This window comes from Onychostoma macrolepis, chromosome 16, assembly GCF_012432095.1.
Source record: "Onychostoma macrolepis isolate SWU-2019 chromosome 16, ASM1243209v1, whole genome shotgun sequence".
NCBI classification, from domain to species: Eukaryota; Metazoa; Chordata; class Actinopteri; order Cypriniformes; family Cyprinidae; genus Onychostoma; species Onychostoma macrolepis.
In genome coordinates, this window is record NC_081170.1 from 8,403,178 (window position 1) to 8,430,473 (window position 27,296).

At 36.7% G+C, this 27,296-nt stretch overlaps 1 protein-coding gene across 6 annotated transcripts in view; it reads right to left on the reverse strand.

Moving 5' to 3' along the window:
- Positions 1–27,296, reverse strand: part of nek11 (NIMA-related kinase 11) — a 77,779-nt gene that overhangs the window by 20,869 nt on the left and 29,614 nt on the right. For 5 of the 6 annotated variants that reach the window (XR_009266231.1, XM_058745742.1, XM_058745743.1 and 2 more), the window contains 9 exons: positions 26,872–27,021; positions 26,537–26,615; positions 24,103–24,188; positions 22,246–22,365; positions 20,856–20,949; positions 20,616–20,745; positions 12,170–12,309; positions 5,244–5,304; positions 827–917 (listed from right to left, as the gene is read on the reverse strand). Coding sequence is in view for 5 of the 6 variants with exons in the window: in XM_058745742.1 (XP_058601725.1) it covers positions 827–917; positions 5,244–5,304; positions 12,170–12,309; positions 20,616–20,745; positions 20,856–20,949; positions 22,246–22,365; positions 24,103–24,188; positions 26,537–26,615; positions 26,872–27,021 (951 nt within the window). In the remaining variant the exon portion in view is untranslated. Of the gene's footprint in view, positions 1–4; positions 479–826; positions 918–5,243; positions 5,305–12,169; positions 12,310–20,615; positions 20,746–20,855; positions 20,950–22,245; positions 22,366–24,102; positions 24,189–26,536; positions 26,616–26,871; positions 27,022–27,296 lie in introns of those variants that run through there. The other variant, XM_058745744.1, reaches the window with a different exon arrangement.

The window sequence follows — 27,296 nt, forward strand, 5'->3', positions numbered from 1 at the left end:
TGGAAATGCTGTCCAGAGGTCCCTAAATTTAATTTTGAATTCATATAATGCTCATACTATGTTCATATAATGCTTGAATTGAATCACACATGGAACAGTGATATACAAAAAGGAAATTTGTGCCAGAATCTGCTGTTGCAATTCAAAGTAATTTGAAAGAAAATTAAAACAAAAGTAAATGACAAAGCCATTAAAGTGCTAAATGATCATTGCTAAAACAATTAAGAACCAATGCTACAGTCTTGATGTCATTTTTGCATACTAATTAGCATTGATGTGCTTTTTCCCATGTTTGTGGCCTGCTGATACAGCTATTGCACTATTTCTGATAAATCATTAGAGAAGTTCAGTGTCAGGCTCATGCTGGTTTTAGCCGTGAGCCACACATCTGTCTGGCCCTGTGAAGATCAGACTCGGGCTTTAGGGATTGAAGAGAGGCAGGATGCGGGTTTAGAACTTCATGACCAAGAAAAGCAGGCTAAAATACAGAACATTGTCAGACAATATGCTGATTGCAGTGGCAGGTGGATTATATCAGAAGTGACCTACTAGCTGGTCTTTAATGGGCCTGGGAAAGCAAAATATCTGCTTTGAACAGGTCAGCACTTCTTAGTTTTATTTGTTGGGAGACAGACATACAGTATACAGAAACTTTATAAATCAACACAGCTAAAGGATAGAAGGATAGAATCTCTATAAAAAATGCTTCCAAGCATGTAGGTAAATGCAATTATTAGTGAATAAGACCCATTGTGAGGTGCCTGGGGTGTGTTAGAAACTCTTAAAGAGGTGATGGCTGTGAATAAGTCAAGGATGAGACACTCACTCTCTCATGCGCTGTATTCTGCCCTCAGCCATGGAGGTATTGATGCTACTCACTCCCAGAGAACCCAGCTGAGGCTTCTGTTCTTCAGATCCTGAAACACAAAGACAGTGCATATACAATGTCAGATAATAGTTTTGACTGATTTGAATTTATTTGTATTTTGCTTGAAAATGCTTGAAATTTGCAGACTAATATAAATGGCCTCTACACATTATATATACACAGTATATAAATACATAAATAAATAAATTTGTATATTTTAAGCTACTGTTCAAAAGAATTTCTGTTTTAGCAAAAATTGTTTCAGATAAATGCTTTCTTTTAACTTTCTATTCATCAAAAAAAAAAAAAAAAAAGTTTCCACAAGCTGTTTCTTGAGCAGCAAATCAGCATATTGGAATGATTTCTGAAGAAACACAGAATTTTAATCATATTCAAATAGAAAATAATTTGAATTTTTTTTTGTTTAAATAATATTTCACAATATTACCATTTTAATTGATCAAAAAATGCATGAGAGATATCTTCAAAAATCATTTTGTTAACAAAATGTTACCAAACCAAGACTTTGTAACAGTAATGTACAGTGGGGCAAAAAAGTATTTAGTCAGCCACCAATTGTGCAAGTTCTCACACTTAAAAAGATGAGAGAGGCCTGTAATTTTCATCATAGGTATACCTCAACTATGAGAGACAAAATGAGAAAAAAAAATCCAGAAAATCACATTGTAGGATTTTTAAAGAATTTATTTGCAAATTATGGTGGAAAATAAGTATTTGGTCAATAACAAAATTTCATCTCAATACTTTGTTATATACCCTTTGTTGGCAATGACAGAGGTCAAACGTTTTCTGTAAGTCTTCACACACTGTTGCTGGTATTTTGGCCCATTCCTCCATGCAGGTCTCCTCTAGAGCAGTAATGTTTTGGGGCTGTCGCTGGGCAACACGGACTTTCAACTCCCTCCAAAGATTTTCGATGGGGTTGAGATCTGGAGACTGGCTAGGCCACTCCAGGACCTTGAAATGCTTCTTACGAAGCCACTCCTTCGTTGCCCGGGCGGTGTGTTTGGGATCATTGTCATGCTGAAAGACCCAGCCACGTTTCATCTTCAATGCCCTTGCTGATGGAAGGAGGTTTTCACTCAAAATCTCACGATACATGGCCCCATTCATTCTTTTGTTTACACAGATCAGTCGTCCTGGTCCCTTTGCAGAAAAACAGCCCCAAAGCATGCTTCACAGTAGGTATGGTGTTCTTTGGATGCAACTCCTCCAAACACGACAAGTTGAGTTTTTACCAAAAAGTTCTATTTTGGTTTCATCTGATTCGCCCAATCCTCTTCTGGATCATCCAAATGCTCTCTAGCAAGCTTCAGACGGGCCCAGACATGTACTGGCTTAAGCAGGGGGACACGTCTGGCACTGCAGGATTTGAGGCCTTTGTTACTTTGGTCCCAGCTCTCTGCAGGTCATTCACTAGGTCCCCCCGTGTGGTTCTGGGATTTTGCTCACAGTTCTTGTGATCATTTTGACCCCACGGGTGAGATCTTGCGTGGAGCCCCAGATCGAGGGAGATTATCAGTGGTCTTGTATGTCTTCCATTTTCTAATAATTGCTCCCACAGTTGATTTCTTCACACCAAGCTGCTTACCTATTGCAGATTCAGTCTTCCCAGCCTGGTGCAGGTCTACAATTTTATTTCTGGTGTCCTTTGACAACTCTTTGGTCTTGGCCATGGTGGAGTTTGGAGTTGGACTGTTTGAGGTTGTGGACAGGTGTCTTTTATACTGATAACAAGTTCAAACAGATGCCATTAATACAGGTAACGAGTGGAGGACAGAGGAGCCTCTTAAAGAAGAAGTTACAGGTCTGTGAGAGCCAAAAATCTTGCTTGTTTGTAGGTGACCAAATACTTATTTTACCGAGGAATTTACCAATTAATTCTTTAAAAATCCTACAATGTGATTTTCTGGATTTTTTTCCCCTCATTTTGTCTCTCATAGTTGAGGTATACCTATGATGAAAATTACAGGCCTCTCTCATCTTTTTAAGTGGGAGAACTTGCACAATTGGTGGCTGACTAAATACTTTTTTGCCCCACTGTATGTACATATTTAAAAAATTGACTTGGGGTTTCTAACAAGTGAGGGGTCTGAATCTGAAGGAAGTGACCTTACTGATTCAGTTTATCACACAGAGATATACATTACAACTCTATGCCGTCTATGATGCAGAAAAACAAGAGAATAATAAAAAAATGAAATAATAACCAACCAACACAGTACATCTACAACAGTGCAATAAATTAATTTATATGCACATATTTTTCATGTTTATTATGAATGTTTATGAGTTAGTCTCTAATAAAAAGCCAGTTTTATGGCATATTGCAGAGTTTATGATTTCCTTGACATCATACTGTAGCTATTTGAGAATAACAAAGGACAATTGGTACCAAGGGATGATATTTTACATGAATAAACACATAAAGCAAAAGGTTGTTAAAGTTTTAGCTACACTTTTATGTAGGCCAGTGCTGAATGAAGTCAGAGATGTGATAGTGGAGCTCAAGCAGAAAGCTGCATTTCTGAGCTGTCAGCCACAGTGACATGTGCGTTGCGGTTCACCAAGCCAAAGCAGATTGTGTGTGTGTGTGTGTGTTTCACCAGGTGATGAGGGGACACCGAAATCATGTGTCAGAGCACCTTGTGCACTGTGTTGAGTACTGTATGTCAAATATGTGTTTGTGTGTATAATGTCACTGCTGGTCTTTTAGCAGCATAATCATTAGATGAATAACACTCAAAGCATCACTTTCCTGTTACTGTATTTTACTTGTCATTAAAAGCACACATAAATCCATATTTTGAACTGCAGTTTTGTCAGATATTTCGATATGAATGCACCACCTGAAATTAAATCTACTGCTACACACTTTGAGCCAAAAAAAGAGAAAAATTTAATTTTTTTCTATTTATTCTTTCAGGGCTGAGCAAATCTGATACTCATTGTGCTGACAAGGTAGTTGGTGAAAAAAGAAAGAAGATAAGGTTAGAAAAGTGTTTCTTCTCTTACTGATGCCAAAACACCAACCCTGGGCTGATATTACCCATCTAGCATTGTCCTGCTATCATTCATCTTACTCTACAGAGAAGCTGAGTTCAGAAGTGAGGAGTAACATTTTCATTACAGGGCATAGGAGGATTGGTGAATAGTGTATTGTTATTATATATGGCCTGAAATGAGGATTTAGTCATTTGCCTGCCTATTTTTGTGAATAACAGGCCTTGACAAAAGCTATTGAGAAATGAAGATATCAGCATGCATGAACACACTCACAAATAAATGCTAAATCAAGCTGATATACTGTATACAAACACTCAGAAATGTATGAAAGCCATTGCATTAGATAACAATAATAAAAGCATTTAAAGAAATGCACAAGCACACTTTTCAAACCAAACATTTCACAAAAGGTTTTAAATGACACAAATAAATAATAAAATAAAATAAAATAAAATAAAATAAAATAAAATAAAATAAAATAAAATAAAATAAAATAAAATAAAATAAAATAAAATTAAATTAAATTTATAGCACATTTTCATGGGTAATTCCAAGCGCTTTACAGAAAATAAATAAATAAATCCGTTCAAATGAAACAAGATTCTACATTAAAATGAATATGAGGTAAAGAAAATAAAATAAAATAGTATGGGTTAATAAATTTGAACATTCATTGTGATATTTGTCTAGATAGAATGTGGTACTTTTTAGGAGGGAAAAATAGTCAGGGATTGATGTGGTCCAAAATGGCAGTTTATATAAAGTATTTGAAACCTAAGAAGGTAAAATAAACCAGGAAAGAAACTAAGCGCTAGACATAAATACTCCAGTTCTATCGATGAGGAAATGCACAGAACTTATCAGATGTGGTCAGAGCCTGTAAATAGCCTCATATTAATTACCTAATCAAGGCACATGGCTTCAAGTGGCAGACAAACAGGCTTCCTGACATTCTCACCTCCGAGTCATCAGGACCAAGTAAAAAATCCTCAGTATCACACACTGAGAGGGGTGACACAGGCAAATGGGTCATTCTGTGTGTATGGAGCTAAATGAAAGTGCATGTCTTTAGAAGAATGTATAATTTTTATAGGCCTGTGACCTTCAGTTTTTGTCTGCTCGCTGACCTCTCGTGTAATTGGCCAGTCACTATTGGAAAAAAATGCTATACATCTCACAATGGTAATGGAGTGTACCTGCCAGTGGGGTTGTATTGGTACATAGGCCAATCCAAAAAAAGAAAAACCCACGAGCCAAAAAAAAAACAAACAGATTTGATGGATAAATCTTTGTTTTATGCATTTTCCTGTGTGGAATGATAGTGAAGTAAGATCATATAAATACTCACCAACCGAGTCACCATTCAGAACATCCTCCATGTGTCTGATCATGGCCTCCAAGTCACTGTCCTGTGACACACAAGGACACACAAGAAGGGACACGTTCAAGCTGAAACACACCATATGTTCACTCTGGCCTACATACAGAGACATTATAATATTAGTGGAAATTATAGGGCTGAGAGAGTGCCTTCTTCTGTTTAGATCAACTCCCTAATGACAGTCTAGCCACACAGGGGTCTTGAAATACAGGTCCTATAAACACCATTCCGGATCAATGGGTCTCCTATCTGAAATGATTACGTGACCTGGAAGAAGTAGCACCATGATAAAGGCAACCTGAAGAGTTTTATACTCCCTTGAGACATTCACCTTGTTAAGATGAAAGCCTCTAGGGTAGACTGAATGAGTCTGAAGCTGGGCTAAAGGTCCATCAGCAAAATAATAAGGTGCACTTTTGCCCTTTATGAACTTTTAGAAAATAATCTCTCCTAAAATATATTCACACTCTTACTATTAAGAACTCATCTAGTAAAAATCTTCTAAAGTTCATATACATTTATCACAGGATTATATATTTTTTTGTTCTTGTAAAACATCATGAACATTTCCATCAAAAGATAATTTCCACCATCTATAAATAAAACAAAACCTACTACTATTATTATTATTATTATTATACAGTTTACCTTACAATTATGCACAATTACAACCCGAATGTTGGGATGTGTTTTAAGTTTGAATAGAATTAAAACTAAAAGACTTTCAAATCACATGAGGCAATATTTTATTCACAATAGAACATAGATAACATAAGTGTTTAAACTGAGAAATTTTTCAATTTTATGCACAAAATGAGCTCATTTCAAATTTGATGCCTGCTACAGGTCTCAAAATAGTTGGGACGGGGGCATATTTACTCTTCTTTTCAAAACAGTTTGAAGACATCTTGGCATTGAGGTTATGAGTTTCTGGAGTTTTGGTGTTGGAATTTGGTCCCATTCTTGCCTGATATAGGTTTCCAGCTGCTGAAGAGTTTGTGGTCGTCTTTGAAGTATTTTTAGTTTAATGATGTGCCAAATGTTCTCTATAGGTGAAAGATCTGGACTGCAGGCAGGCCAATTCAGCACCCGGAGCCACGCTGTTGTAATAGCTGCAGTATGTGGTTTTGCATTGTCCTGCTGAAATACACGTCGTCTGGAGGGGAGCATATGTTGCTCTAAAACCTTTATATAACTTTCAGCATTCATAGTGCCTTCCAAAACATGCAAGCTGCCCATACCGTATACACCCGTGCACCCCCATACCATCAGAGATGCTGGCTTTCGAACTGAACGCTGATAACATGCTGGAAGGTCTCCCTCCTCCTTAGCCCGGAGGACACGGCGTCCGTGATTTCCAACAAGAATGTCAAATTTGGACTTGTCTGACCATAGAACACTTTTCCACTTTGAAACAGTACATTTTAAATGAGCCTTGGCCAACAGGACACGACGGCGCTCCTGGACCATGTTCACATATGGCTTCCTTTTTGCATGATAGAGCTTTAGTTGGCATCTGCAGATGGCACAGCGGATTGTGTTTACCGACAGTGGTTTCTGGAAGTATTCCTGGGCCCATTTTGTAATGTCAATGACAGAATCATGCCGATGAGTGATGCAGTGTCGTCTGAGGGCCTGAAGACCTGAAGACCACGGGCATCAAACAAATGTCTTTGGCCTTGTCCCTTACACACAGAGATTTCTCCAGTTTCTCTGAAACTTTTGATGATGTTATGCACTGTAGATGATGAGATTTGCAAAGCCTCTGCAATTTGACATTGAGGAACATTGTTTTTAAAGTATTACACAATCTTTTTACGCACTCTTTCACAGATTGGAGAGCCTCTGCCCATCTTTACTTCTGAGACACTCTGCCTCTCTAAGACATCCCTTTTATGTTACAGACCTGATGTCAATTAACTTAATTAGTTGCTAGATGTTCTCCCAGCTGAATCTTTTCAAAATGTCTTGCTTTTTCAGCCCTTTGTTGTCCCCGTGTCAACTTTCTTGAGACCTGTAGCAGGCATCAAATTTGAAATTAGCTCATTTAGTGGATAAAAGTGTCAAATTATTAAAATTGTTATGTTAACTATGTTCTGTTGTGAATAAAATATTGGCTCATGTGATTTGAAAGTCTTTTAGTTTACATTTTATTTAAATTTAACATTTCCAGAATTCGGGTTGTACAATTGCCACAACTTTATACAAGACGACTACTTTTTTTTACATATACATTCATCACTGTATTTCTTTGCGAAACATTATGAACATTTCATCAGATGATAATTTCCCCATGTCATCTACAACAGTTTTAAAATAAAATAAAACCCACTCTTATTATTATTATTATATTATACATATTAAAGTTTGATTGAAAATCATGCACAATTATAATTGCCAAAATTTTATACAATACTTTTTTTGCATGTAAAATGTAAAAGTTAAAATTTTTTACAAATAAAATATGGAAATGATTTATAAATATTTCACTCTATGTTTAGACTATCGTAGTTTTAAAAATGCCATACATTTTTTATGCTGGCTTTCATTTTTAATATTAAAGGTCTGGGTCTGGGACATGGATAAAACAATCCAAATATACACATAAAAATGCATTTGAAAAGAAGCAAAAATAAAAGTGCCAACGCATGAAGAAACACAATATTGTAAATGGAAAACCATATTCAAACTGCAATTGGTTTGCAGAAAGCAGGACCTAGTTTACTGTGAATGAGACACAAGTACATTGCGGTAGAAGGTATGCCTTTGGCCAGTTCAAGGGTATCAAGTTGTGCCATCTGTGCAAAGCATCGAAATGAGAAAAGAAAAAATGTTGGTGCAGAAGAACCAGCTATGTATTATTCTGCCATTTACAAAGTGCAATTGTTCTATATGCAATTCCGGGGAATCTCAGCCGGCCACGGCTGGCGGCACAAACATTGCCACTCCACTCTTACTGTGAGCCAGCTAATTATCAAATATCCACTGGGGCAGAAGTCTATTCCACTCTCTCTTTTGGTTTCATACTTATACCATCACGGTTCCGAGTTTTTTTTCTCCCTCTCAATAGTGACAAATAGTTTTAATCTATCTCGGCTGGCCTGATCGAATCGTGCAGAAGCCTGGTATTGGATTGACGCTTTAAGAGTGTGCTGAGGTGCGTAGTTTGTGATCTCTTGGGAATCCAGATGAGCCCCTGGCTCTTTCGCACCTGATCTGAACATATGTGTTTGCTGTTGTGCTGCAAAACTCCAGCACTACAAAGTATCTGCAATAATGAGTTTGAGCTTGGCTGAAAAACCCTCTATGGGCAAAATGCATTTGCATAATGCCGACTATAATACCGCAGACAAGTGGTATCATATTACCTGAACATTAACCATTACCTGTGGACTCGAGTGCATGTGAGATACGACTGATATCATCTTATTCCATGCTTCATAAACAGATGATCCTGTCAATGAGGGCTTATTAAGACTTGAGGGTGTCTTTGAGTTTAGTGTGTGAATAATTCAAAACGATACTGGAAGGGAAAAGAGGATACTTAAGGAATTTCAAACCAAAAGTGTCCTTGAGGATGGAAGGAAATATGGTATTATATGGATAGTTGATGCAGTTTATTTTCAGATGTATACAGCATGAATGTATAAAGGAAAGTGTAAGTAAATGGTCACCATTTATATGTTTTTCACTGTTTAAAAAACATGTTGCCTACCCTAGTTCAACTAAAATGGTTGCAATGCAACGTTTAAATTAATGTGTGGTCATTAAAACTGAATGTTCAACATGTTACATGCCACAGCAAATGCCAACGTCACAACAGTACTTCATGTCAACTACACTTATACTCACTATATATACCAGGGGTGACGAACTCCTGTCCTGGAGAGCCGCAGTCCTGCAGAGTTCAGCTCCAACCCTAATTAAAACTCACCTGCCTGTAGCTTCCTAGTAACTGTTCTGACCTTGATTAGCTTGTTCAGGTGTGTTTGATTAGGGTTGAAGCAAAACTCTGCAGGGCTGCGGCTCTCCAGGAACCGACGTTCACCACCCCTGATATATACACTAGAATCACTGATAAGCTACGCAATATCGCAATCATAATAGCAGATGAATCGCATTCGATTATGAACATGATATTGCGTAGCTCGTCAGTGAACTACGGCTCTGTGTATTAAATGCCACTCCTTCTGAAAGCACGTGATGGAGATTTACTACTAATCACAGAACCGGCTTTACTGACGAGATGCGCATGACCATCGTATGTGATTTATCGTGCAGCCCTAATATATATATATTAGTGTTGTCAAATGATTAATCGCGATTAATCGCATCAAAATAAAAGTTTTTGTTTACATAATATATGTGTGTGTACTGTGTATATTTATTATGTATATATATATATATATATATATATATATATATATATATATAAAATTACACACACATGCATGTATATATTTAAGAAAAATAGGTTATGTTTATATTTTAAATATATTTATATATAATATAAATTATAATAATATAAATATATACATGTAAATATATGTAACTATTTTTGAAATATACACTGTATGTGTGTACATTTATATATACATAATAAATAAACAGCACACACGCATATATTATGTAAACAAAATGTTTTATTTTGGATGCGATTAATAGCGATTAATCGTTGACAGCACTAATATATATATATATATATATATATATATATATATATATTAGTATGAGAATGACAATATCTTCTCAAGGGACAATACTACACAAATGAAACTTGGATATATTTTAGAGTAGTCAATTTGCAGCTTGTATAGAAGTACAAATTTACTGTCCTCTAAATATAACTCCCATATAATAGCCATTATTGTCCAAATAACTGGGAACAAAAATGAGTACACCCTAAGTGAACATGTCAAAACTGTGTCCAAAGTGTCAATATTTTGTAGGGGCACCTTTGTTATCTAGCACTGCCTTAATCCTCCTGGGCTTGGAGTTCACCAGAGATGCGCAGGTTGTTGCTGGGATCCTCTTCCACTCCTCCTCAATGACATCACGGAGCTGTTGGATGTTAGACACATGGTGCTTCTCCACCTTCCACTTGAGGATGCCCCACATGTGTTCAGTAGGGTTCAGGTCTGGAGACATACTTGGCCACTCCATCACCTTCACCTTCACCTTCAGCTTCATCAGCAAGGCAGCTGTCATCTTGGCGGTGTGTTTAGGGTCGTTATTATGTTGGAAAACATAATTTTCTGAAGGGAGGGCATCATCTTCTGTTTCAGAATGTCTCAGTACATGTTGGAATCCATGTTTCCCTTAATGAACCGCAGCTCCCCAGTACCAGCAGCACTCATGCAGCCCTAGACCATGATGCTACCACCACCATGCTTGACTGTAGGCAAGACACAATTTTCTTGGTACTCCTCACCAGGGCGTCACCACACATGCTGGACAACATCTGAGCCAAACAAGTTTACCTTAGACTCATCAGGCCACAGAACATGGTTCCAGTAATTCATGCTCTTGGCCAGGTTGTCTTCAGCAAACTGTTTGCAGGCTTTTTTGTGAGCCAGCTTCAGAAGAGGCTTCCTTCTGGTACGACGGCCATGCAAACTGACTTGTTGCAGTGTGCGGAGTATGGTCTGAGCACTGACAAGCTGACCCATGCGTCTGTTTTTTGAAGCCAGCTTCTGCACCTGACACACAGCACAAGGACTCAACTTCTTTGATCGACCCTTGCAAGGCCTGTTCCGAGTGAAACCAGTCTTGGAAAACCTCTGTATGCCACTGGCCACTGTACTGTAACTCAGTTTTAGGTTGTTACTGATCTTCTTATAGCCTAGGCCATCTTTGTGGAGAGCACCAATTCTAATTGTCAAATCCTCAGAGAGTTCTTTGCCATGAGGTGCCATGTTGAACATCCAGTGGTCAGTATGAGAGAATTGTACTCAAAGCACCAAATTTTAACTGCTCTAAAACAAGATACACAAATTTGTATAGTCCTGTCAAGCAGACAAAAACATGAACATGATGAATAGGACATGTGGCTTTGCATGGTTAAATGACATATAGCTGTTTTCACATGGGGTGTACTCACTTTTGTTGCCAGCTTTTTTGACAATAATGGCTGTATGTTGAGTTATTTTCAAAGGACAGTAAATCTGTACTGCTATACAAGCTGCACATTGACTACTCTAAAATATAGCTAAGTTTCATTTCTATAGAATTATCCCTTGAAAAGATATACTAAAATGATTGCTGAAATGTGAGGGGTGTACTCACTTTTGTGAGATACTGTATATGTATATAATATAATTTTACACTAGTAAGACTTTAAATAAATTATAAGCGTTAACAAACCATTTTTTTCCCCCCAAATAAAATATGGAAATAATTTATAAATATTTCAATATGTTTAGACTATCATAGTTTTAAAAATGCAATACATGTAATGTAATTTATTTACATTTATTAAAATATAATTTATTTACAAATGCAAAGCTGACTTTACTGCAGCAATTACTCCAGTCTCCAGTGTTACATTATCATTCAGAAATCACTTACAAATGCTGATTTGGTTGTCAAAAATTATTTGGTTGTCAGGTATGTTTTGGCTGCTTAATATTTTTGTGGAAATATTTGATGAATAAAAAGTTCAAAAGAACAGTATTTATTTGAAACAGCTTCAAGCAGAAAAGTGTATATCTCTCTGTAAATTTCTCTAAACTCATTTGTTTTAGTTTTTTGCTCTGCTGACAGAGAGAAAAACTCTAATTACAGTGTATACAAGATTGAGGGAGCACAGAGTTAAATCTTCATTAAATGTAAATATCACACAGTCACACAGCTGATTGACAAGAGCTTCTCTCAGGCGGTGGATCTCTCCTCACCTGTCCACATGTCTGACAGGAAGGGTCTGTGGGGAGATTATCCTCTGAGTCTTCCTCTCTATCTGAATCTTCCTCCGAGCATGACTCAAATTCATCCACGGAGTAAAATGCCTCCGCCGTCTGAGGATCCTCAGGGATTGCTGAAACGATTAAAAAATAGCAAAGACTGAACCGATACTCTGAATTGTTGAGCAATGTTTTGATATCACAGGTAGACTCTATCATTAACACTTTACATTTTCTGCTTGATGACACTGAGACAGTGAGAATGGATCGGTGCCAGTTTCATCTCTGAAACAGAGACCAACAGAATACCTCTACACTGAACACGTGTGAACAAATGAACAATGACAACCTCTATCACACTCACACACACACAAACACACACGGGTTGCTGGGCCTGCGACCAAGATGATTACACAGTTTCATGCCTCTGATTCTATTAGACAGCTGCCAGCGACTGGACCTTTACAATTGGAGGCACAAAGATGACAGAAGAGATGGAGGGAGCGAGAGCAGGGTGTTAGACTGTACTTTACTCTGAGGGATTTCCCATTCACTATCTCAACAGTTTAATTTTCTTTTGTTGAGCTCTCCACCTGAGAACTATCCTGCGGTTTGAAAGAGAACAGTAATGCGTCAGCATGTACATTTACACCTGCATCCCACGAACAGCCGCCTTAAGACCAACAACTAGGGCAAGCCCGGCGCCCCCCCACAGACATCCCTGTGCCCCCTCCGGACCGAGGGGGACGGCCGGACTTTAGTTTAGCATGTATAATAGTCTTACCTCATAGTGTAAAATAGTCTAACTGATTGCTTTTAGATGGAAAAGCTGCCCATAACTCCTGGTCTTGGATCTGTTTTCTTCGTAATAATAGCATAACGAAATAGATTTGGCAAACAATCCAGTGTATCTTCTGCTTTGGAAAGCGTCAAATGTTTTACAATGCATTTTCGCAGAGGGGAGCAAAGTAGCCAATCACAGACATGTTTGTTGATTTCTACAACGCAATGGCCAATCAGAGGTGTTTAGGTTGGAATCCACGCACTCACCGCTTTTTGTCCAGCGCTGAGTTTCTATCATGCTCGTAACTTCATTAAAAAAAAGTTTCATTTTGTGGTCACATTCATTGGTTAAAACGGAACTTTGTAAGATCATGATGAATGAGTGACAGTTTTTAAGAAATTTAAAGGGAGCACACTTTGCATGCTGTAAATGATAATATATTCAGAATTTAAATAAAACTTGTGTTTTTCATGCTTGACAAGTGACCACGTATGACACAGAGATAGCTAATTATTACACTATATAGATAAAGATAATAATTTCAGAAGCACAGAGTGACGTGATTCTGCAACCGAGCCTGGTCCAAACGCAGGATTTAGGTTAAGGAAATGGTTATTATTTGTATTGGCTGCCATGCCAAATCATGCACACCTGCTTGCTTTTCTGTTTAATTTAAATGTTTTTGTGAACGTATATGCTTTAATAACAAATAATTGTAACATTTTACAATAAGGTTCCATTAGTTAATGTTAGTTAATGTATTAAAGTGTATTAAAGTGTTAGTGAATTATTGTAAAGTGTTACCCAAATAATGCATTTTGAGCGTTTACTTGAGCATTTATAAAAGCACCCCCAAATCATGCGTCCTGGTGCCGGGCCTGAACTAGGGATAAAATTCCCACCAAAGTGCAAAAAGGACTAATGCAATTTTTTACAAGAGGTCATGGTTTGGCCGGTTAGCATAGTTCAGTTAGCCCCTGCTGGTAGATGATGTAACTGCACTATCTAGCAGGAAAAAGCATGTTTCTTCTGATGAAATATATATGTTTTGCTATGTTTTTCCGTGAGTTAATAACCTGAGAGGCTAATGTCCTACCACACCATGCTCTATTTTTCAGTCCTATCTAAACTAGTAAATTGCTGCGTCCCAATGAAAGTGCAACCTGCAATTTAGAATTAAAGAAAAGAGCCCTGGGAGCACATTTACAACACTACAGCTCTGTTTTATCCAGTAAAGAGGATTAGTCATGACAAAGAGCAGAAAGAGCATTCTACTGCATCACTGTGCAGGAATATTCTGCGAATCAGCTCAGTCATTTCAAATGATCATTTGTTCAGGCCTCAGTCCTGCCTCATTGACTCTGCTTATGCCTGTTTTACACAAAAACCTCATCACAAAAAGTGTGGCCTCTGAATATTTCTGCACATATTTAAGGAACTTTAGGTGAACTTTGCCAGGGATTGTAGAAGTTTGTATTTCTTTACATGCACTGTCATTTAAAAATTGTTTTTAATATTTTTATTCAGCAAAGCTGTATTTATCAAAAGTGACAGTAAAGACTTCTACATTGTTACAAAAGTTTTCAAATAAATGCTGTTTTTCTGAACTTTCTATTCAAAGAAAAAAGGTATTAGGTAGCACAACTATTTTCAGCATTGATGATTGATAATAATGGTTCCAGATTAGCATATTACAATGATTTCTGGAGGATCATGTGACACTGACGGCTGGAGTAATGATGCTAAAATTCAGCTTTGCCATCACAGGAATACATTATTTAAAAAATACAAAAACAGTAAAATAGAAAACAATTATTTTAAATTGCAATAATTGTAGGATCCGAACGAGTCAGACAAACTAAGATTCGATCAGAACATCGAAACATGAGGAGCCGAAATTCCAGAAAAGCCCAACAGGACATCATAAATCTGTCCATGGTACTCTGGCGCCATGAGTCTGGAGCAAGCCTTACCAACAAGCCTCTTTCACAGAACAGCTCGCAACATTAAGACAAAAGAATACTTACTGATAACTACAATGCCGGAAGGAGATCGTCAAATTTGGGACAAGTAATCAAGACTGATGGTCAAAGAGATGGCCATCACATGCGTTCCACGCTGGAAATCACGAGCTTCTTTAGATTGACTTTTCCCCCACACATACAAGACAAAGACTGAGACTGAAATTCTTTAGGAGACCTTTTAACCTCTCTCTGGTCTTCACTGAACATGTCCCTATGTCCTACATAGAACTACACAGAGACTTTCTTTTTCATATGCACATAAAATCATCCTAAAAGGACATTGCTAGGCATAACACTATATTATGTATGTAACCACACATTAGACAATCATGTTTTAAGCACATATTATGTATGTCTTTTTAATAACTATTGAATGACTTTAAGGTTTATTTGTGTTTGGTATGTATGAGCTTGACAATTCTAGCTTGAAACGTTTCTTCCAATTGATTCTTTGTCAAATGTATCATATTCTGGTTATAGAAATCTCATTCAAAAGTATACTTTGCAAGAGTGTGTAAAATTCGGACCATGTGACTGATAACATGCTGATTTATGATGGAATGAACAACCCTAGCTAAGAAAATAGCGTATCTAATTGGTCAAGACACCAAATGGGATGTGTCCAGAAACCGAGTTTAAAAACTCAGGACACCATCAAATCTTCCCTTCTCTCTTCTTTTTGCCTCCGCGTTTTGACGCTGTTTTTAGCGCTCTTTGAGCGTGCTCTGGCCTACAGGCCAGTTGCTACTTAACACCACGATGAGAAGAAAAACCACCAAGTCTCGTTACATTCTTTCTTTCTTTTCTTGTAGTTTATTTTCCGTTGCGAGTTTCGTGTTCTCAGTTTAAGTTTTGCCGCCACGCCTTGTCTCCGAGTTCAACTCGAGCCTGTGACCGCCTTAAAACTTCAACCAGACCAACTCTGCATCCTCAGCCAACGCCCAAGACATCCCTTCAACAACTACTGAACTTCCAGCCAATCACCAACTCGGGAAACCCCTTTCCTGCAACGACGATGACGACAAAAGGGAATCCCTGTAACACAAAGGCAACGCAAGCAAGTAACCTTCAGGTCTAACTGAGCTGGTGCATTTAATATAAATTTTAGCCTCATTGAGAAACTCAATGCGAGGGTTAATTAAGTGATTGATGGTTGTTCAGGTCTATGCAATAGCACATATTGCTATAAACTTGGGATTTCACATTCTCATTCTCTAAACTCATCCTTTCTCTCTTTCTGCAACGTGTGAATGTGTGAATGCGCGTGTTCATGTGTTAGATTAGTTTATGTCTTAGGTTTATATAAATAAAGTCTTATTTATATTGAAAAGAGAAGTATCTTGTGTTTTGCGCTTACAAGTTAATGTCTTAATCTGCCGATCTTGTTACTGTGCTTATTAATAGTGTTTTCACTATATTTTGGATTTTAATATCCAGTGCAGAGTTGATACGGCTCGTTCAGTGAACAGTGATTCTGTTCAAATTCCCTATAAAATCATAAATTATTCCCTTTGAGCTAAATTAAATTATTTCTATGTATAAACCCTACATAATATTTCACAACATGTTTTTACTGTATTTTTGATCAAATAAAGCCTTGGTAGTGTACATCGAAAGGGTTTCGAACAAACACAGGTCAGCTTTTGCGTAGCATCAGACTTGTCACTTGACAAATCTTTTGTGAAACCTTTTGGCACTACATATTATGGCAAAACCTCAAATTTCATATTGTTCTAAAGTAGAGGACTGTGGGTCATCCAAGACTAATTCTAGGTTAAATCCTTTTTTTACTTTTAGAATCAGTTAAAATTAGTTTTAAATGGAGATAAATGAAAAACCCTACGGATGACAGTCTGCATTTTTCAGAGAACCCTCCATTCCTAACTTTATTGATTCCAATTAGCGATGCTAATGACACACCGACATATTTAACAACGATTAAACAATCATTAGCTGTTTTCTTGCCATTTACTTTACGCTCTCTTAATCAAATACTGAAAGCACTTAAGAGTCCCAGCCCTGGGGTCAAGGTTTCCTAATAGTGCCCCAGCAAATGACCCTTATACATTTTGTGCCTGAAGCTAACTTTACCAGATGAATTATAATCTTGCATTTTAAAAAAGGCCACAAATGTTCATAAACATACAATGACAAAGAAGTTTATAAAAGGTATTATATTAATGCACCCATCCATACAGACAGATACGTGGTGAATACACTGTCATACATGGCCACTTGTGGCTTATTGCTTTATTAAACCATTGTTTCATTTGATGCAGTACTGTATTATACGTACTCAATCTACAGTACTAATTCATAATAACAGTAGTGATGTGTGCATACAAATGAAAGAGCCAGTTACAGACTGGAGACAATTACGCTGACAAGGTTTGCACATAATGTGCTTATTGTCAGAGTTTATTCATTTGAACGGCATCTTTCCAAGGCACAGAAGTCCCTAGTGTAGTCATTATGGTTTAACTGCAGACAAGAGCAGAATCACACCATATGTTTATTTACTTCCAGAACTTCAGAAGATCACCAGAAAGGGCCGCCTGGGTCCCTGAATAACATGCTAATATGAAACTGTGAACTCTCAAAATGACAAAGGCAGTAAAATAATGATGTCTGAATAAATATTCCATCCCAGAAGAGCATTTACCTTTATTTATGATGTAGAAGAGTTAACCTGCTCAGTGTTTCTGCTGAGCGACTCTAAGTAAACGATCTAAAACATGCACATTTTAGCATTAATTATGCATTATTCATTCGCTGAGTTTTCCTTGCCTTCGAGATAACTTAAATCATGAGGTTTTTTGGAAGCTAAATAAAAAATCCATTAGCTAAATTTAAGGACAAGAGATTTGACTCCATTAATTCCAAACCCAGCAGCAATGCATCACTTCTTTAATTTTTAATAATACAGATTCATATACTTACACATGAGCTTTGCTGCACGCTTTTCTTTCCCACATATTCCCACTTACTCCCACTTACAATACAATAATATTTCAGATTCAAGGTGATTGCACCCCCGGCGTTCTCTATCGATAAATCACACCATGTGGAATCCCCGAGTCATCTAAGAGCACAGCTGTGGCTCTGCACTCGTTTAAAACATCTCATTTACAGAGGAATCTAAAGCGATTAGAGACGGGAACTGATAGATAACCTCTCAGGACTTCCTGAAAACACGTCTCTGAGATTTATCATCATGATACCAAAACCCGATTAAGGAGGCGTTTTGGCCATAACTTATCTTTCCCTTGATGCATATAATGACGCTGGTAAAAGAATGAGTCACCGAAAACCAGCAATACACCAGATCAGACTTTGCACATATTTACAGCCAACGCAAAATTACAGACATGTCAAAAATCTGGTTATCGGCCTCCACACAAATATTAACTTAAGCCAATTGTATTATTTAGCAATGATGCAAATGAGCACCAGAAAATGACAGGTCATCCTAAACAAATATGCCAACTTAAATACAAACCATGAACGTAATCATATACAGTGGCTCTAAAAAAAAACTATTTGGACACTTTTGGATACATTTAAAAATGTCTGAATGTAACTACATTAGATAATAATATATTAACCAAGTGGCATCTGCAAACTAATGATGCTATAATGGAACTATTTTCAAAACTAACTTCACTTTCCGGAGTCATTTTTTGCATTGACTTTAACTTGTCAAGGGCTGTGTCCGAAACCTCAAGCATCTGTCGTACTGCCCATCTGGTAATGACTCAACAGGCAGTAACACCTAGAAACTGATTTCCAAGGCACCATAGTTCATTTTAGACACAAGCAAGAATTTAAAGACCACAATGCTTATTTTTAACTGGAACTGGAAGCAAAATGACAATAGGATATTTATGAATTAATTAACCTGATTTAATCATTTCATAATCATTCCAACTTGCCACCAGTTGCCGAACCACATGCACATGGTTGTGGGATAATATTTAAGCTGTTTTCAAAAACAGGTTGTGACAAAAATATTGAATTTGGATGCATCTTGATGCCTTCCCTCCTCCTTATACTGCAATCTTTTTCAGGTTTAGGACACAACCAAGGTCATTTTAGTGGATGCATGAAGTCAGTTTCCCTCAGTTTCACACATTTTCCTAGCAGAGCAACCACAGTGGTAGATAATCACTATTTGGACATGTTCCACTAAGATTAAAACATTAAATTGTACAAATCTAATGTAGCTAAAAGTGACATGCAATAGTGAATAAAATTTAAAAACATCTGTTCAAAAGTTTGAGGTCAATAAGTTTTTTGTGTTAATAAATGCATGCATTTACTTTATCAAAAATACAATAAAAACAGTAATGTTGTGAAATACTATTACAATTTAAAAGAACTTTTTTTTATTTTAATATATTTTAGAATCTAATTCATTCCAGTGATGGCAAAGCTGAATTTTTATTGCTCCAGTCTTCAGTGTCACATAATTCTACACTATTCTATACTATTATGCAGATTTGGTGCTCAAGAAACATTTCTAATGCTGAATGCTAAAACAGTTACTGCTTAATGTTTTTGTGAAAATCATGATACATTGGTTTCAAGATTCTTTGATGAATAGAAAGTTCAAAAGAACATATGTTTTGTAACATTATAAATGTATTTAATTAATGCAATCCTTGCTGAATAAATATTAAAATGAATATACCAACATGTAATTTAGGATTAGCATCTATTTTTCACATTGTAAATATATTCCAAGAAAACATTTTTTTTCCCTCTTCTATCTGTTGACAGTGGAGCTCATATAGTCCTTATTCATGAATACACACTACAGTAGGTTGTCCCTGATTTGGATAAATGTGGGATCTGGATTCATCTACTGTAGAAATAGCATCATATTTGTGGAAAATATTCACAGGCTTGGGTTCTGAGGTCCTGCCTTCAATAAGGGATGAAAATAACCTCCCATTTCTTACTTTCCTTATCATTTGTTCATAAAGGCAGGCAACTTCTGCTCTGATAAATCTGTGTGGTGGAACATCATTAAAACTTCTAGGAATCATTTGACTTTCAAATTTAAATGGAATATTGTTTTTTTTTTCAATCTCTTTAAATGTGTGTGTGTCTGACACTGCAGTGTAATACTCATGGTACCTCGCTCTGTTCTGGGATCTGTTGTTTGTTAAACCATGGAGAAAGAGGCACTGGAGCGCCAAGCACACAATGAATTTTAATGAAGATGTAGAAAAAGAGAAAGTCATTTCTGACGGAAAGTTAAACTTTCTGATTTGGAAGAGATGGGTAGAATTTCATCAGACACACATTTTGTGATAGATTTTAAAAAGCAGGAGAAACGTACCAGGGGAGCTAGGTTTCAAAATGATTGAATTAATCTACTTCATGAAACTTTAATTAAACAATGTGTTGAAAAAAACTCTATTTTCTAACTGTAGGGCTTTTCATGCCACACTTAACCCTGGGTTAAGGCCACTTTTTAACCCTCACAAATGCAATGTTTCACTCTTATAATTCTGAAAGAGGGTTAAGAAATGCTTTTGACCCTGGGTTATGGATTTTGTCAGCCAAGGTGTGTCAGCCCAGACCTACAATTTATCCCATCTGACCTTCAGTTATAAATACCACTCACCATGGTCTTTCGACACAGACTTGCACATCTTATCAGAGTTTTGAGAAATGCTTCCTGACAGTTCGGAGTTTCTGTTTGGTGTTTCACTCTGAATCGTTTGAGTCTGGTTAACTGCTTCTTCGGTTCTCACCTTTGGAAAATACATAAAAACACCACTGCTGTATCTCATATTTCTATCACTATAAAAAACTAAAATGTCTGGATAATGCATAATATCTGGCAGGAATATTATCAACATACCTTTAAAACATCCACACTAACTTTCTGAAAATTTTTGGACTTGTACTCTTGCATGCGCAGGTGGTTTTCTTGATATTTTTCCTCCACAATTTGCCTAGAGTTAAGACAAAACTTGCATTTAGGTTTAGATCTGAAGAAATGTAGCATTACATCACTTGCTCGCCAGTGTATCCTCTGGAGTGAATGGGTGCCGTCAGAATAAGAGTTAAAACATCTGATAAAAACATTACAATAATCCACAAGTAATCCACATGACTCCAGTCCTCCTGTCCATGTCTTTTTGTGAAGTAAAATGCTGTGTGCTTGTAAGAAACAAATCTATCACCAAGACATGCTCAACTTCAATCCGTCTTTAGCCAAATATGATATATAATATAGCTTTCTCCAGTGAAAAAGTCCATCCCCTGTTACCTCTCACATCATAATCCACTGACAAATGTCTTTAGAATGGTTTTCGCTTGTAAACAGGGCTTGATCTGCACATAATTTTCTCCTGATTCAGACAAGACAATGTTCTCACTGGAGAAAGCAATATTATGGATATGTAAAAATGTCTCGATCTTTATTTCGAAACATGCACCTTGTAGCTGCTTGAGATGTTAATTGATGGACTGGAGTCATGTGAATTACTTGTGGATTAATGTGATGTTTTTACCAGCTGTTTGGACTCTCATTCTGATGGCACCCATTGATTCGCAGCAGAGGACCCATTGATGAGCGAGTGATGTAATGGTAAATTTCTCCAAATTTGTCCTGATGAAGAAATAAACTCATCTACATATGAATATTTGGTAACACTTTATTTTAAGGTCTCTTAAATAGTTGCTAATTAGCATGCATATTAATAGAATATTAGCCATTTATTAGCAGTAATTAAGCACATATTAACGCCTTATTCTATATGACCTTGTTCTACATCCCTAATCCTACCCAATACCTAAATTTAACAACTACTTTACTAACCATTAATAAGCAGCAAATTAGGAATTTATTGAGGGAAAAGTCGTAGTTAATAGTTAATAAGTGTTCCCTATTTTAAAGTGTTACCGAATATTTTCTGTTCTGTAGAAGACTAAATGTCATGCAGGTTTAGAACAATATGAAGGTAGTAAATAATGACAATAATGAACTTTAAGATGTAATATAGTGTAATAATGTGCATAATATATCAGTATGTTTTTGAGTGTGGCATATGAGCTAACAATGACTGTTCCTATTTTATCACAGCAACACAAAGAATCAGAGCTGACGTGTGACACACTGCCAGAAATCCTTGCACCGTGACAACAGAAAAGCCCTGACAATCATGCTAACTTTATGGAAAATGAACTGCAAGTCACATTTGATTAACATTCAGTGTGACACGGTCAGTGCAATGAACGTCACTCACTTCAGCTTTCTTGCTTTCTCATCTGCTGCTTGGAGTTTCCGGAGCCGCATGCGTTCTCTCGGGCTCATTTTCTGCACCTCTGATCTCTCCCGCAGTGTCTGCAGATGTACCTTCTTCTGCCTGTGGGGTTCAAGGACTACATTTACTGAAATGACTAATGACTACTCCTTTGCTTTACAGACATTATTTGAACTGTGTGATCAGAGCTGATGTGATGAAGTTGTTGATGTTCATGAATTTGCCATTGGGGTTTATTAGTTAGCATATATTAGTTTGCTATTATTCAAAAATGTGGAAAAGGAATAAGAAAAAGAGATTCTGTTGCCATATTTTTGACAGGGGCAGTTTGTTATAATTCATGAAAATCTGAAAAGAAATAGGGCATTTTATTTGAAGTTAGGATTTAATCCAACAAAAAAAAAAGTAGAATCCAAACAAGGAAAGTATATCATTAGGTTATTCATGAGAACTTGTGTGAGACAGCTTCAGATGCTTTGTGTGCAGTCTTTGGACACCAAGCATACTAGAATGGTGTTTGAACGAGCTAATGAGCAAAAGGTTCAGACAGATTTCTCAGTTCAAATCTAGGCTGCATATAACCTCATGCATATATCTCAGCTTTATGCCTCATGGTGAAGACAGAGAAAAAGGAAAATGAAAAGGTATAAAGGAACTCACTAATTTTACTGTAAAACAAATTATGTCCAACAACATTACCTGCCATATGTTTTTAAAATAGCAATATTTAAACTTTGAAATGAAGCAAATGATCACTCAAATGTTCTTAACACAAACATACTATAGCATTTCATTTGAATATTTCATAATATTATTAAAATGATGTGCATCATCACATACTACCTATAAAACCATGTTCACATACTGTACAATAACAAATCAATACTTCATGAATACTTCAGTATTGAATATTCAAATAAATTACACTTAAAAAGACATGAATAAATGATTGAATGAATATAATTAGAATAATATATGATAAAATTAATAAAATGTAATTATTATTATTATTATTATTATTTTAATAATAAGTATCTTATGCTCACCAAGGCTGCATTTATTTGATCCAAAATACTGTAAAAGCAGTAATATTGTGAAATATTAGTAAAATTTAAGCATTATTTTTCAGCAGCCAGTCGTACTTCAGTCTTCAGCGTCACATGGTCTTTCAGAAATCAGTCTAATATGCTGACTTGGAGCTTACTATTTTTGTATTTAGAATTTTTTTTTTTTTTCAGGATTCTTTGATGAATAGAAAGTTCAAAAGAACAACATTTATGTGAAATAGCAATGTTTTGTAACATTATAAATGTTTTACTGTCACTTTTGATTCTTTGCTGAATAAAAGAATTAACTTATAAACGGTAGTGTACAAAAACATTTTCAGTTTTGCTACCTATTTTGTCCTAATACACACAAGACTCAATGAACTGCGCTTGATAGATCTCGCTATGCACTGTTGGCTTTAACATTGCATAGATTTTCACTAGGTCATGGCTAATTATGATTGGCACATGCTCTGGTGACAAAGTTTTTAATTAGCATGGAAAGCAATGACTGAATTAATGAAAGTCTGCTGCTCATATAGACTGCCACCTGATTAACATTTTCCATACACTGGGTACACAGCAACAGAGCTACATACATATTTTTAGGTCCTCCCAACAAGGTACTGTGAAAATGACAAAAAGAAAATAAATAAAAGGCACAAAAACAGTCCTGTTCCCAGAAATCCCTGGTGTAGATAGTGTCATGCATTTCTCAGCAGACAGCGTCACTGCAGGAACAGAGAAGTGCGACTGCCTGTAAAATATCTCTCTCTCTGAATCCACAACTTACAGTGCTCTCAGGATCTGCGACGCATCTCTCTCTCCCCCCATCGACTTGTCTCGAAGCGTTAGGCTAAAAAACTTGTGTTTCATGCTCTGCAGTGAGAAAAATACAGAAGAGATGAAAAATCGGTTAATGCGGTTCTCTGAGGCCTCGTAAAAGGTAGTGTTTTGTGAGAAGCTGCAAAAACAAAAAGCAAAACAGCAGCAACAAAGCTACTTTTCAATCACACAGACTCCTGCGCATCTCAGAACACTTGAATCAGAGCAAATGGGGAAAAAGGGGGAGAGAAAGACTGATATTATCCTCAGGGAAGAATCTGCCATGAGCACATTTAAAGAACAATACGAGACATTTGTAAGGCACAAATTACACAGGCAGAAGAAAGACTTGAAACTGTACACAACAACAGAGGAGGGAAAAGCCATCAGAGAGTATTGTGCACGGAGTTGTCGTTTAGATGCCCTTTCCTTCTCTGATTACATGTTTCTGAGATGGTGATGGTGTAATAGCCAGTGGAAGAGACACATCCCACCAGGAGATGTTTCAGATGGGGGTTAGGGGATCACTAGCTTCCAAAGGCAGAAACATATTACTATACGCCCTGATGTAAACAAGTCAATATGACTGCGAGTGATGAAAGGGTGCTATAACTGCAAATATTGTAACCGAGACACATTAAACAAGGGCTATAAAAAAATTCAATGCACAGGGCCATTACGAGTACACATCATGATAAAGATGCCTATAGTGCAATTATATTTTCACAGTGGGATGGTTTCATAATTCTTTATGTAATGAAGAATACTAATGACATGTACAGTAGCTCTAGGAAGTTAAGCAGTCATTAGATTAGATTTCTACATGATCTTTGGGTTGCAGTTATTAACAAGACATCTTGGCTGGATGTGGGCATTAGGGGAGGTCATGTGATCTGGATGTTTACATCTTATATACGGCATTTTATACAATTATGCATTATGTACATAATTAAGGGAAGAATTCATTAAGGATTATACCTGACACAGCTGTTCTGAGCAGTTTGTGATCTGATTCGCTTGATTTCACTTTATTTTATGTTTGATGGGATGCCAGCAGTACTTCAACCACCAACTGTTATTTTACACAGAAAGTTAGAAAAAGGCCTGGATCCATAATAAATTCACACCAGGCAATGCAACAAGAAGTTTTGCTTTTGTTATGCTAATTGACAAAGGCAAAAATACATGAGGAGAAGCACTGTGGAAATAAATAATATAATATAATACTCATATATTTCTTATTTGGATAAAAAAAAAAAAAAAAAAAAACTGCTTTAGGGCTCAGCAATAATAGGATTTTTCTGTTTGCAAAGTTGGACCAGTAGTTCAGATTTTAACTTTCCCTGCCAACATTTTCACTGGAACTAGCATTAAATATTTATTTATTTGTTTAAACTGATAGAACTATTTGTATTTTGAATTTTTTTAAATATATATTTTTTCCAAAATGAAAATATGCAACAAGTTGTTAACCATGCAGCTACAATGTAACTCTAGAGATTAATGGCATACATTAGAACAATGGCATACAAAAAAATAAAACCCTTTTCAATTTTGATTCACTTTTGAAAATTCCACAAAAATCTTTCATGTTAACCAGCCAGCATTATATTGGCATTATAACATTATATTGGCAATAACAATAATTTTTTGAAGGAATCTAAAACATTTACATTGGCAAGGTATAAAAAAATGAAGTAAAATGAAGATCAATGAATGTAAAAATTTTAAAGGTAACACAGCAATGGCCTGTAAGAGACAGTGGCCTGAACATTGGAACATTCTCATACACTGACCCTGGGACAAACAGAATAAAGTTATAATTATAATAGTAAAAACAAAACAAAACAAAACATGTCTGTCACACTAGAATGTTTGGTGCAGACCAGAGTGCAAACCATCCTTATTGTTGAGCTTTTGGTTTATCATTTTTACAGAGGTTGTTTAAGAAAATTGGAGCAAAAACAAATGTATGTCAGCTCAAAGAAAATGGTACTGTCCAAAAAGGGTAAAGAAAGGTTTGTGGAAACATTCTGAACGTTCATACATTTTCAGACTGATCTATAGTTTGAGAGATGCATAAAAATTCATATATTCCAGGGAACAAGGCCAACTACGACAAGCCACAATCAATACAATCACCAACCAGCAACAATGCCAATCACTGACATTTCAAAAGTACAATCTGAAAAGGTTACGCACAGGGTGAGTCAAATGTGATGGCGAATCGATAATGTGATGAGTATGCATAACAGACTTTTAGAAACCTATTGAGCTTGGCTAGCAATCAAAAATCTTCCTGGTGCATTATGGCCCTTCCCATTAACCTTTGAAGCAGATACTCAGACCAGCTGGTCGGATGCCCTCCCATCTGGCTGATCTGATTAACAGCGTCTCCTCACCTGTAAGCTCTCCTCAATGAACCTGCTCCTCAGCGCATCAGCTGCCGAGATCCTGCATGAAGAATCCTTTTCTAACATGCTGGCACCACAGGAACATAGAGAGAGAGAGAGAATTATGTTTAAAACCTCATGAAATGCTGATAGTTTTATCTGAATGCTTCTAAACCTGCTTGGATTTTGCATAATCTGCTTTGAAAAATGGCTGAATCAAACAAGCCATTGATTTGTGTCTATCTACTCATCCACAGCGGGCAGACGGACAGATTTAGCCTGGTGGTGTGGGTTGACATGGGCCCGATTTGTGCCTGGAGCAGGGCAGCATCTGTTTCTGGTACCTTTGCATTAGACAGTTTAGCTGCCGTGAGTATGTTTCTGGCAAGGATGGAGTAGGTCCCTCCACAATCTTCATCACCACAGCCAAGAAGTTCTGCCCCTCAAAAGCATGCGTCAGACAGCACATCTCATAGAGGATACAGCCTAAAGACCTGCACCGGTGGAACAAATAGAGAAGAAATACTTAAAGGGAAAGTCCATTGAAAAATAAAAATTCTGTCATCATCTACTTACCCTCATGTTAGGGGTGGGCTATATACACTCTCAGAAATAAGGTACAAAAGCTGTCACTGGGGCTGTACCTTTTCAAAAGGTACATGTTTGTACCTAAAGGGTCCATTTTGGTACCTTAAAGGTACATATTAGTACTTAAAGTGTACATATTTTAACCTAATAGGTACAAAAGTGTACCTTTTTTAAAAGGTAC